We start from the raw sequence: 12,903 nt of genomic DNA on the forward strand, positions 1-12,903 counted from the left end.
AACAATTCATGCTATTGTTGGCCTATACCTCCTTCACTTTGCAAGCTTTACACTGCAGGTCTGTCCCTACAAAGGCTGAGAGATGATGAGTTTGGGAATTTTTTTCATGTTGGAGGCAATCTACCGTGGCTTAAAATGTTGTCTCTGCCAAAGCTGAGGATGCCTAGCAACATTGGATTATTTACCTTTAAAAAAAACAAACCAGTCATTGCAGTATATGTTTTGTTTAATTGTCCCCAGAAGGCACACTGGTAACTGTGTAAAAACAAGGGCTGTAAAAAAGAGGCAGCATTAACCATGTAAAAATCATGCAAAACGGTAACAACAACCCCTCCCTCTTCTCTCCTAGTAATGATTAGAATTACTCAATAGTAGGAACATGTGAACTTTAAGGTTTTCATGATGAGAAATTAAGATGTACATAGATATTGCCTCAGTGGTGAATTCCAAACTATTACAGGGCTGTTCCCATAGATACCTAACCTTACTCAGCTGGAACTACCGGCTGCTGGTTGTTGCACACAACTGGAAAATGTTTCTTCTTTTCTCTCCAATACTGACAGTTTTTATTGTATAGTGTCGTGGAAGTTAGATTTCTGGCATTAAAGAAGTATATAGCTGATTTAGGTGGATTTGAACACTAGCTTGAGATAGCTCCATCCTCTCATAGCTTTAAAAGTCTAGTACCTGTATTTCCCCTCCCACCATGTTCTCTCCCTAACTTGGCAAGGAAGGGACTAAAAAACGTGGATCGGTCAAGGTGGATGCTCAGCTTTTCAAACAAGTTCCAAGAAACAAATTGTATTCAGAGATTCACTGCCCCATGCTTCATTTCATGTGAGATTTGTTCATAGAATCACAGACTGCTAGAGGTTGGTGGAAGGGACCTTTAGAGATCATCTAGTCCAATGACACCTACTAAAGCAGGATGACGTAGATCAGGTCACACAGGGACATATTCCTTCCATCCTTTAATAGCAGCCCACCTTTCATTAAAAAAGTGAAGTTATCAATGTTTCTCTGTCAGGCCAGGAAGAGTTAGAGAAGCAGGGCAGAGCCCCAGCCAGCCTTCCCTACTGCCCCAAGGCTCCAGCAACTGGCTCAGCTTATGGCAGTCAGCTGTAAAGTCCAGCCCCACTGACATGGCAACTGCTTCGGAGTTAACTGAGTTAGAGCGATGACGATTCCCTTTTCTCCCAGGGCAACCCATTTCAGCAGATCCTTGTAGCCAAGCAGCTGCACCTGAGATAGAAACATCCGCTATAGTTAGAACTTTGCAAAGTACATAGAATTGTGGTACTGACAAAAGAAATGTTGAGCTATAGCTACCTTGCTCTCCACTTATCTTTAAATGCCACTTACCAATCAAATTAATAACAATTATTAATGTAATAGAAAAATACTTGCAAAGTAGATAGGTAATAAAGCTAGTGATGTTGGGCCTTGAATACTTAGGGCTGTAAAAGGTACGTAAACACTTTACAGAAGTGCTTGGGATAGGATTTGGGTCTAAGCAGCGGTGGAGGTGCCACAGTACACAGCTTTCTATCACCTGTTTCTGCAATGCCTGTTTCCTGTGGTGGAACTTGTCATCTTGAGAGCATCACTGTTTCTTAAGAGAGTGCAGCCAGGTATTTCAGAGAGCTCTGACTTGAAGAACCCTTCACTAAAACCACACAAGCAGATTTCATGGGGAGACTTTTACACCAGATGGTGAAAAACTAAAAACAGTGGAGCAGCTGAAGACAAGTCTCTACCACCAAGGAACATTACTGTCTTGTGCACAATATAGTCTGGATGCCTCTCCAGCATTAAAGATGCACCCACATCACTTCTGAAATCACTCTTTCTTCCTCATGACAGAGCTGTCTTGGCACCAATTAGATTATTTTCATATGGAACAAGATCAGAAGAGTCAGTCCAGAAACACTCTTAAGGCATTTCAGCAGCTAGTGGCCATCCAATGCGTGATACCAGAGCTAAGCCAAAGTCCACCCTTCCCCTTACCTGCACAGTGTTATCTCAAGGCCTGAGGACTGGCTGTTCTGCTCCATAGGTCTCCTCTTGTGGAGTTACACTACTGGCTACTGTACCTGCAGCATTCGTGTCCTCAACCTCTGACCACTGTGTGCTCTAAGACACACATCTAGGGTTGCACTGGCTCATTGTTCAGCCTCTCTGGGCAGCAACCACCTCTGGGTGCTTTCCCTTTGTGGGAAGAGAGGCTCTGCCTTGAAACTACTGCGACATCACAACAATTACAATATCACCAAAGACAGGATGATGGCTATTAAAAAGAAAGGTCATGTGGAGTTAAGAGTCTGCACAGGAAACAGGAGGGGCAGCCCAGGTTTTTTTTCCCCTGCAACTTGGCCTCTTTTTATGATCCTGACTTTGCAAGCTAAAACAGATCCCAGCAATAATTCAGCCTAACTTTATTTGTTAGAGAAGAAACATTCCCTAGGAGGAGTATGACAAGGAAGTTCCTAGAATGGAAACAAACATTTTGCTGGGTCGCTTCCAACATACTCTGTCCTAAGAGCTGTGTGTTCCCAAAGCTTCCAGAAACTAAAGTAAATATGGTGGAACGAGACAAATCCTAAGAGGTGTTTTTCTTCAGAGCACGGTACTTTCTTGCACTGCATGTTAAAAGCCTCACTCTTCTAAAAGGGAAGGCTGTTGGGGGGGATGTCTTTTACCTGTGTTTCTCCAAGCTTAGCCTGTGGCTCACCAAGTTCCAGAGTCCCAGAGACTGGCCAGTTAAGGAAGATAGCATTCACTTTGCCTTCTTTAGGGCTGAAAGTGTACCTGGTTGGCAACGGAGAATAGAAATGCCTGTCAGTTTTATCTTGCAATTTTTCTGAAGGGATATATAGAGTGTTTCAGGGCTGGATAGATCTGAAAAGTCAGCATTATTTACATTTGCAGACACGTAACCCTCATTTCAGACCACTAATACCTTTTGATACGGTAAAGTTCCTTAAAATTATGTTCCAACAAACTGGAGGTAACAGGTACTATTAAAGAACTGAATTCAGAGGTAAACATCAGTGGTAACTTTAGCAGGCATATAACAACTCATTGCCAATCAGCTATATAAGAAGCAGGTCCTTGAAGGGCAGAAGGAATCATTCACAGATAACTGTGTGTTATATTCAAGAAAAAAAAAAAAGGTAATTAATTCACATCTATACGCAAACCAACATTCCACTAAAAATAAATTAGTAAGAGTAGGTGTGACAGTAAAGCTTCCACCTTGCATGGCTAGTGTTTTAAAACTTAATTTCAGCAGACATTGTCTACAGTATGTCCTTGGAAATCTCAAGGCATACACTTGAAATGCTCCTCCCTTCTTTCATTTAGGTACAGTTTTTTTATTGCTCTTGGAAGTGATTTTACTAAACAGATCGGCATTTCAAGGCTAAAGCCAGATAGTCAAATCCCACTGGGAACAGGAGTAAAAAGGCCCACTGAGGCAGAGAAGAGGGTCAAGACCAGACCAAAACCCTGAGGAACTATTAAGGTGTTAACAGCAGCCCTGAGATACAAAGGCAGAGGAGAGTCCAGAGACTGACTGAAGTAGGTGATCAAATAATCGTGTTACCTTCCCATGCATTTTTACCTGAAAATGAAATGCAGAATATGCTGGACTGAATTCTCTCTACACAGTGACATCAAGTATTCCTTTGCACAGATAAACACTTTGCAACAGTTTTATATGTCTGGATTCTACTTTTTCTTAATAGTTTCTGCTGCCAGCTACACTAAGAAGCACAAAATCACTAAGGAAATGTCTGCAACCTTTCCTTCATCCTCAGCATAATCCCAAAACTATGGTCTCTGACCTACATTGTCTCCCCAGAGTTTTATAGGCACTTTTATGTGCAGTCACTTGCCCTGATGGAAGGGTTAACGTCTTCACAGCATACAAACTAAGCTGTCCATGTCTGCAGCATCGAGTCATTGAAGATTTCAGCGTTTCACACCCGTTGTTTATGCTGCTGCTTTCGCAGCCTGCATTGCGATTCCGCAGCCTTACCACACGTCTGCCGTGAGGCTGTCGTTCTGTGCTCTCCACGGCGTCGTCCAGTAGATGGCGTCTGCGTTGACTTTCAGCCAGGCACCCATCTGCCTCAGGCGCTCCTCAAATACCACGGCGATGCGACCATCGTGAGTGGGCCCGATATTCATCAAAAGATTTCCACCACAAGACACTGTTTCTACAAGTTGCTGAAATGTTTTCAAACACAGACAGGGAGCATATGGTTACAGCTAATGAAATTGTACTTTTGAAGGAGTCTCTAAAGTCTGCCCAGCTGCTTGAGAACGATGATCTGAACAAGATCCTTTACTGCTGCACGTTTAGACTTTAGGGGGCATCCCAACAGTCAATACAAAATTTAAGCCCCACAAAACAAAGGTCTCGTGTCATTTTTTTTTTAACGTCAGAAAATAGCCCAAAAGACATTTTTGCACAGTGGGTCTGACAATCTAATCATTAAAGTCAGACTCTACAACTTTGGAGCATTTGGACTTCTGCAGAAATTTCACAGGGGTTTAACTGATAGAATGGATAGAGAGGAGGATGAGGCCACTGCACTTTTACTGAAGCTGAGAGAAGCAACTTCCTTCTTCCTCTCTTTGATGCTCTCCTGATTTTACTTGGGCATCTGTAAAACGTAAGGAAGCCTTCTACAGCATCCATAAATATTTGTGTTCACATCCACACTGCCCTCCAGAGATCACAGACTGAGGTGCACAAGTCTGAGGAACGGACAGCTAGATACAAGTTACTGAATGACCTTCAACCTTCTGCTTCTGAAAAGAGGGTATTTCAACCTGAAATTATCTTTGCAAAGACAGGACTAGGCACAGATTTGGATTAGGAAACAATAAGAGTTTCCCCCCCCCCCAATAGCTGAATTTTGCATTTAGCTGAAATATCAATCAGTCTTCTTTTAATTCGGTTTTCCTAAGCTCCACATCTCTTTTAAGGCCTTAGACTGGAACGGGGTGGGGAGGGGGGGAGGTATCAATGTTCTATTGACACTAGCTATCTGCATCTGCTTGCATTTATCAGTAAGTTTATTGCTACAAGGTAAAAACACTCTTAGAGGTTATAAAGTGTTTCTAGCTAGAAGGGGGAAAAGATGTAGCCTTCAATCAGGAGTTCCTAAACACAAATGGAGAAAGTGTAACTGTTTGTTTCTGGTCAACTTAAGAGTTGCAGTTACTGGGAGAATTTGGTAGGAAAGGTAATTACGAGACTATTCAGATCCATCTTTGGCCAGTTACTCAGAAGGGAAAGAGCTTCTAAGAAACTGACTTTTTACGAGATATTAATTTCATAGACATGACTAAGAGAAAAATTAAGAAGTACATGGATATTCCTTACTGACAGCATTAGGCTGCAAATGAACATCAACTCTCTACTCAATTAAAATAATCTTTTTAACAAAAACAGATCCATCATTGCAGTGTGATGCAGCACAACATAATGACCGGGAGGGAGAATCAGAAGTTGCAGGCAACACCTTTGTCCCACTGTACCTTCACCAAGTCTTCGATGGTGAGGTAGTCGTCAAGCTGTGCGTTCCTCCTGTAGCCCCAGGACTTCTTGTCAATAGTCATACAGTTCTCCCACTTGTGAGGCAGGAGGTGGCCGGGGTTGTAGCGGTCACTACACGTGTAGAAGCCACCGTGTGTACAGATGCTGCCGACGCCCCAGCGGTCATTGGTCACCACCGTGTCCCGGACTGGGCTGCAAACAGACAGATTCTATAATTTTTATTCTATCAAAAGCAGACACAGCTGGTACAATCTCTTGCCACACACATCCCTCCCAGAAACTAACATTTCAGATGTCTTCTGTACTATTAATTTATTACATTTAGGTTAGGTGCAATTTCAGGAATCCTATTGCCATGTGGCCTGATCTAGGTGAACTTGCTTTAGCAGGGAAGACCTCTCTAGAGGTCCCTTCTACCCCCTACCATTCTGTGATTCTATGAATCTTTGCTAATAAAGGTCCAGATCACAGGATTTCTTAGGGAAATACACTCAAACTTTCACAGGAGATCTGCCAGGAACCAGCCTGCACTTCACATCTGCTGCCAGATGTTCGGTCTGCAATGACAACAATGCACCCATACTCTCTAATTATCCCACTCTCCCATTTATTTGTGAAGCACACAGTACTTAGGCAAAAACACAATTAGGTGGAATAGCCAATACCTTCTTAACTGACCAAACGACAAATGTGGTTAGAAAATATGAAACTCTTTTTCTAAAGCAAGCTTTGATAGTTCTAGGGAAGACCTGGATTCTGTTTTTCAGGAAAATTCATATTAAGTCCTCATAAGTAGACATAACAGGTTCCACAAAAACATGCAGAAAATGACACAAACTAGACAGGGAGCAGAATTTCAGATAAGGGGCTAAAGCAGCATCATCATGTACCTGTCATTATACAGCCAAGCCAAGAAACCAGTGCTGTTCCAGTAAGTATCTGGCGCATTTCCATCCCCATCAGACCAAATTATTTCTGGCTGGTACTTGGTCACAATTTCATAGAGTTCTGGTAATGATTTACTGGTTGGAAACTTTCTTGTCTTAAAGATATTGGTGGCATCCTCAAGGAAGAGAGGATTAAACCATTCAAACAGAGAATGGTATAGCCCAAAACGCAAGTCAGTCCTGTTTCTAATAGATGTTGCTAGTTCAGCGACAAGGTCTCGTTTTGGTCCTACGTCAATAGCGTTCCAGTTCCAAGAATATTTGGACCCCCACAAAGTAAAGCCTGAAAAGAGAAAAACCAAAGGATAAGAAAGGGAAGCAGAAGAGGAGAAGTTATGCCTCCTTTTCCTGGAAAGTAGCTGCAAAGAATAAATAAAATAAAAATCCCATATGTAACAATACTGTTATCAGGCATAAAGCATGCCCATAATCTGTTTATGCACACTGACAGTACTCATAACATCAGAACACCGTGCCAGATATGTTTATTTAGGGGGTTTTTTTTATACATACACATAGAATCATTGAATCCTAGAATGGTAGGGGTTGGAAGGGACCCTTAGAGATCATCTAGTCCAGGCCCCCTGCAGAAGCAGGTTCACCTAGATCAGGTCACATAGGAACATGTCCAGGCGGGTCTTGAATATGCATTTATATTTTCTGTTTCTGTATTGCTTAGGATAATTATTCCTTCTCCTTAATTATTCCCTCTATTTACACATCCCAATTAAATTAACCAAAAATACAGCAACCTTCGAAGCATCTACACTTTTTCTGAATGTATCAAGTGTGAACTGTGAATACATGTTCAACAGCTGCAAGACAAAATGCTTTCTCAGTTGCAGAAGGCACAAGCTATTTGCATTCCTCCCTTCTGTTTACATCTTACGGAAATGTTCGGTTTTCATTTGTCCTGACATTTATAACAGCTCAATCAACTACTTGGCACACAAACCCGAAACAGCCTTGAAAATATCAGCACTAAATATCAGGAGGCATTTAACATTTCAGACATCCAGCAATCCTGCACAAGCACTGAGACCTACTGCTGCACTGCAGACTTGCAGCAGTGCCATAAGAGCTCCACTCTCATCTTCAAACTGCTTTATACTCATTACCCAATCAATCCTGCAATATTTCTGTAAACTGGATATGTGCAATTTTATCAACTAGATGAACAAGCTAAAAATTCATGCCCAAGGCTACAGGACAGACTAAATGAATCACAGTTCCTTTGAAGCCACTGGGAATTACACCATGGGCATCAGCAAGATCAAGATTTTCTGTGTGTCAGAGCCGAGATTAAAATTCAGAAGTTATGAGTTTGCCAGTCTTGATCCTACATCTCCCCAGACCTACAACATCTCCTAGATGTACTGTCACATTGCATCTTAGTATTTTATACTGTCTTTGCCACCAAATTTCCTCCCAACCACTTCCTTTTTCTTCACTTTTCTCTGAAAAGCACCTTACAATTACAGTGCCAAAAATCAGTCGTACCTCTAAAGTTACAGAGCTGGTGCAAGGTTTTGGCTTCTGTGCACAGCTTCAAGAAGAGCTATACCCTGTATACATTTCTAACTCTCAAGTCAACTCTTGGAACATACTCCTAAATTCCTTGGAGAAATCTGTGGAGCTCGTTAACTGCCTGTGCACAGCAGCTCTCCATATGTTAGTGCAGAATTCACTTTCGTGGTTCCTTGAGCAATAAATTGCACAACAATAAAAAACAAACGACAGCTACTGCAGGAAGTTCAGCTGCCCCTACTGCTTCAGGCTGTCTAACCTACAGCAAGAGAACAATGGCACAATCTGCTTTTCCTTCTAGGCAAGCTTCACGGCCATAGCTTTTCTGTAAGAGTTAGGAAAACGCACACACGTTTCTTAGGTGGTTTGTTTCCTCTTTGGCTGGGTTGGGGCAGGTAAGCCTGTCTAGCTTTCTCTTATCTCTCCTAGCTGGCAGGAAAGTCATCTGGATTTTTCTTCTATTAACAGAAATACAACAATTACTAATACTCACAAACCTCCCACTTACCTTCATGATGTTTTGAAGTTAAGACAACATATTTTGCACCTGAAGCCTTCAGAATATCTGCCCACTGGTTGGCGTCAAAGAATTCTGCTGTAAACTGTGGCCCGAAATCTTCATAACTGAACCCAGGTGGGTAATTTGCCTCCATAAATTTTACATAGGGCTCTCTCTTTTCTTTCTGCCAGTACCACCTACAAAATCCAGAGCAAAACATGTCTGCTGGTGTATTTCTAGACAAATAAAAGAGAACTGAAATTGTCTGCTCCTGTTGGAGCACACACCAAGAGGCACGTGCGCTTGGGGGTACATGACACTGGCAGTAAGGCCAAATTGCTTCAGAACAGCATCAGTTATCACAGATTTATGTTTCTTTGTCCTCCTTGCCACACTCTACATCTTTCAAACACTCCACTCAGGAAAGGATTTCACTTGGAGCAACGAACCAAATCAACTCACTTTGTGAATGGAAAAATGGCAGCCTTGTTCAGTACCCAAATCCCAAAACTGTTCTAGAGAGCACAAGGTGGAGAGTCTATGTAAGCAGCTCAGGCAGCACAAGGAATGCACTTTTTCTGGGCTAACACGACTCATCCTTGTCAAGTCTTGTGCATAGACCATCACACATCCCTGCTCTGCCCCCACACTGCAGCTCTAGCAGCCCACGAAGAAGCAGGCCATCAGCTTTACCTCTCTGCTGCTCCAGAGTCCTCTGCCTAGAGGCCAAAGACAGCTGAGTGACCTGATGATGCCCACAGTCCCAGAGCAGCAGCTCTGAAGCCAAGGCACCCTGCTAGAGGGCACATGCTCTAACAATGACCTGCCTCTGCAGGAACCCCACACCCTTACAGATGTGTCTCCATCACAGTCTCTAACATGCAGGCACATATCTACCCACCTACCAACACACACAGACTTAGGAACTAGAAGGAAAAAATTAGCTGATGAACTCATTTTGCATCCCACCTACCAAAGGAAGGGACAGTTTCTATCCCATGCTTCCCCTCGATGGTGACCAGTATTGTCCCTATTCCAACTGATCTAATCCACAACAAGGCTTGGAGCTCCGTTCTGTGATCTCAGGGTGGTCTCTCACCCTCATCACAGGCACAGACCATAAATCACCAATGAAGCACTATTGATTTCAGTCTGTTCCACCTTTTCCCTTACTTAGCAATGAAAGAGGAGCTCCGCACAGTCACATAAAGAGCCTTATTGCTGGAAACCTTCTAGCAACAACAACATACTTTGTGGCTGCTAACACTTATGGAGAAAAGGGTCTGAAAGCATTTACTTTTCTATGAATGAAGCCAAGCAGCAAAAATCCTGTTGGCAAATTTGGACAGAAGTGAAAATGAATTGAAAGTGAATGAATAAAACAGGCCAGAATCTGAATGTTTGAAATGTGTTTCTTTCTCCTGTCCTGAGCTGGACTTTGACCTCAGCAACACTACAGTAACGGTATAGGTATTGTTGCAACCTTCTCAAACAGACTTCAAGATAAAAACCCACAATGTCTGGCAGCTAACAGGGAAAAAAATCTAGAAGAGAGAGGCCGAGATAGCCTTCCTCATTCAAAGAGCCTGGAAACAAACAAACAAACAAACTTTGACTTTAAAGTTTGTAATTGCCTGAAGAAACACGCACCATCCTTGCTTCTCTCCCCTTGTCACACAGTTTGCTAACATGAACACTTGTACTCTAATGTGATTAGACTTTAGAAACATCCTGACCAAGGCTGTGCAGCTCTGAGGGGAGGAGGTGGGTGATATTACAGTTTACGACCTTCAATTTGAAGATACTAACACATGACCTCAGTCACCTGACTGCACATGCTGCTAGAAGGCCCTGAAACAACTCTACTCCCACATGTGCCTAAGGAATATAAAAGACAACTTCATCAACTCCATTAGAGTGTTTTAGAGTCTTTCTAGAACAACAACAACAAAAATGAGTGCTTGATCCTGAATTTGCGCACCACTATCAGAGCACAGCACAAGAGTAAGGCCTGAACCCAAAGTTAGCTTTTCCCTCCCTCAAAGAAAATAATTTATTAGCAAATAGAGTCCACATGAAAAAACTGCTGAAATCTTTTAACATAACTGAAAACAGCAGACCAAATATTGTCAGAAAACAGTGGTTTGTTTATATCCATGTAGTTTTTGTTTACAAATATTGCATTTAAGATTTACCATAGCTCTGACAAAGAGCTGCTCTTATCTTCATCTTGTAAATGACAATGTGACTCATTTGAAGTCACACGGGAAGTATTCAGCAGCTCCTGGAAAGAAGACGGCAAAAAAACCCCCTCATATAGCCAAAAGCATTCACCCAGTGAACACTCCAAAGGTTTTATTCAGCCTTTGAATTAAAATTATTTGATGGATCAGCATTTTAGGGTTTTTTAATTTTAAAAAAAGAAGAGAATCATCAACAGGGGCAGTGATGGAGGGGGGGCTGGAGCCCACAGACAGTGCCACAGTGTTCTGTCAAGAGCTGTGGAAGGCTTCTCCGGGCGATGGGAGGGAGATTCCCAATGCCTGTGCCCACAGACAGTCCCTTCATCCATCCCTTCATCATAGCCTTTGAGATGTCTCTCTCTGCCACTCAACCAACCAACCTTTTCACCAATGCTGCAAAAATTACCCCTTTCAGCTCTACTTAAGAGCTCCCTGCTGAATTTGGTTAACATTAGCCAGCATATTAAAGGATTTTGGGGCTGGGCAGACAGATGGTCAGACATACCAGAAGGACACCAAGTTCTGTTTCCTTTGTAAACAGCACCATAGAGTTCGTAGTCTCACTGCCCAGCCTCAGGAAGAAACACATCTCTTCCCATACACCTCCGTTCCAGGGTTAGTCTGCAGAGGGGCTTTACTCCAACCCATCACTTTAAGGGGCGCAGGGGGACGGGGGGTGGAGGGACGACACACCAAACCAAACCAAACCAAACCAAACCAAACCACCACTGCCGGCCCAGAGAGTTGCTTGACGAGCAAAGCCCTCAGTGGTTCGACTCATCCACAGTCGCAGTGATTTCGGTGTGACTCTCCCACTTGCCCCACCGGGGGCCGGAGCGGGCTGCGGCGCAGGACGAGGGAGCCCGTGTGCCGGGCCGGGGAGGCTGCGGCGGCCGGCGGGACAGGGGCAGGGGCCGGGGAGCTCACCAGAACCACTCGCTGCCGAAGCTGGGCACCGAGAACACGCCCCAGTGGATGAAGACGCCAAACTTCGCCTCGTCAAACCAGGCGGGCAGCGGCCGGGCGTCCAGCGAGTCCCAGCTGGGCTCGTAGCGGGGCCGCTCGCCGCCGCCCGGCGGCCGCGCCGGCAGGAGCCCGGGCAGCCCCAGCCCCAACAGCAGCAGCGGCAGCGCGACCGGGCTGCCGAGCGGGCCCGACATGGCGGCGGATGGAGGGGAGGCGGCTTCTCAGTGCGGGGGCCGTGGCAGGGGAGGCCGCTGGCGGCGGTGGGGGGGCACAGGCAGGGCGGGCCGGGCTCTCCCCCCTTCGCCGCCCGCTCCGCCGGAACTCGCCACCCTCCTGGAGATGGTCTGTGCCGCCCGTAGGTGAGGGGCTGCGGCCCTGCCCGCTCGCGGCTCACCGCCGCTGGGCCCGTTTGGCCTTCTCCGGAGGGAGCTGCGCTGGGTCTCGTCCCTATCGGTTCCGGTTTATCCGCAAATTGTCACGCGGATTGGAAGGCTTTTAAGATGAAATCGCAGACTCCTGCCTCGGCAGACACCCCACCACGCTTCTTGCGCCGCACACAGTGCCACCTCGGCCCGCCGCTCCTCTTCTCTAGGGAGCACTGACCGTCTCTTTTGAGCGCCAGCCTGTAAGCTGCCTGCTGGGGTCTGCTGGTTCAGCAGCCTGATCAGGATTGAGCCCTGGGCCTGAAGCCATGGTCTGCTTCAGAGGCAGCTTGCCACCTGTAACCAGATAAGCGATTGTCCCCCTGTACTCAGCACTGGTGAGGCCACATACTTCGAATACTGTATCAATTCTGCCCCCGTCCCCCCCCCCCCCCCAAGAAGGACATTGAGGTGCTGGAGCGTGTCTAGAGGCAGGCAACAAAGCTGGTGAAGGGTCTGGAGCACAAGCGTTGTGAAAAGCGGCTGAGGGAACTGGGGATGTATGCTGCTGATGCTATACTCTTCTGTGTCCTCCGAGCCCGACGGAGGCAATAAGGCAAAAAACTGGTTTTGTCCCGCACATGTCCCCCTGTATTTTCCTGGCACGACACTGGCAGCTGGACGCGGGCAGAACAAACCTTCGCCACCCGGGGTGGGCGGGATAGCTTCCCTCCGAAATACTTGCACACTTGAGCAAGCCCATTGTCTGCTCAGAAAGCATTTCCAACCG

General features: G+C 45.1%; 1 protein-coding gene across 2 annotated transcripts; it reads right to left on the minus strand.

Moving 5' to 3' along the window:
• Window positions 1-208: 208 nt before the first annotated feature.
• Window positions 209-12,219, minus strand: FUCA2 (alpha-L-fucosidase 2). Of its 2 annotated transcripts, none has more exons than XM_061990849.1 (7): window positions 11,713-12,219; window positions 8,552-8,739; window positions 6,460-6,799; window positions 5,551-5,761; window positions 4,040-4,230; window positions 2,700-2,808; window positions 209-1,242 (listed from the first exon to the last, which is right to left on the minus strand). In XM_061990849.1, the coding sequence occupies exons 1-7, from the start codon at window positions 11,943-11,945 to the stop codon at window positions 1,102-1,104; spliced, it is 1,413 nt and encodes a 470-aa protein (XP_061846833.1). In that variant the 5' UTR covers window positions 11,946-12,219; the 3' UTR covers window positions 209-1,101. The 2 variants fall into 2 exon arrangements, with proteins under 2 accessions (XP_061846833.1, XP_061846834.1); XM_061990850.1 differs by lacking the exon at window positions 11,713-12,219 and adding an exon at window positions 11,291-11,673.
• Between the last annotated feature and the right edge of the window lie 684 nt (window positions 12,220-12,903).

Source organism: Colius striatus, chromosome 2 (assembly GCF_028858725.1).
Source record: "Colius striatus isolate bColStr4 chromosome 2, bColStr4.1.hap1, whole genome shotgun sequence".
In the NCBI taxonomy this organism is placed as follows: Eukaryota; Metazoa; Chordata; class Aves; order Coliiformes; family Coliidae; genus Colius; species Colius striatus.

What these genes read in the sequence shown, in the direction of transcription:
- FUCA2 (XM_061990849.1), bottom strand. Translation starts at nt 11,945, where the DNA reads ATGTCGGGCCCGCTCGGCAGCCCGGTCGCGCTGCCGCTGCTGCTGTTG. An exon ending in AACTTCAAAACATCATGAAG is followed by an intron (nt 6,800 to 8,551) that starts GTAAGTGGGAGG and finishes TTCTCTTTTCAG; the next exon opens with GCTTTACTTTGTGGGGGTCC. An exon ending in CTAAGCTTGGAGAAACACAG is followed by an intron (nt 1,243 to 2,699) that starts GTAAAAGACATC and finishes TTTCTATCTCAG; the next exon opens with GTGCAGCTGCTTGGCTACAA.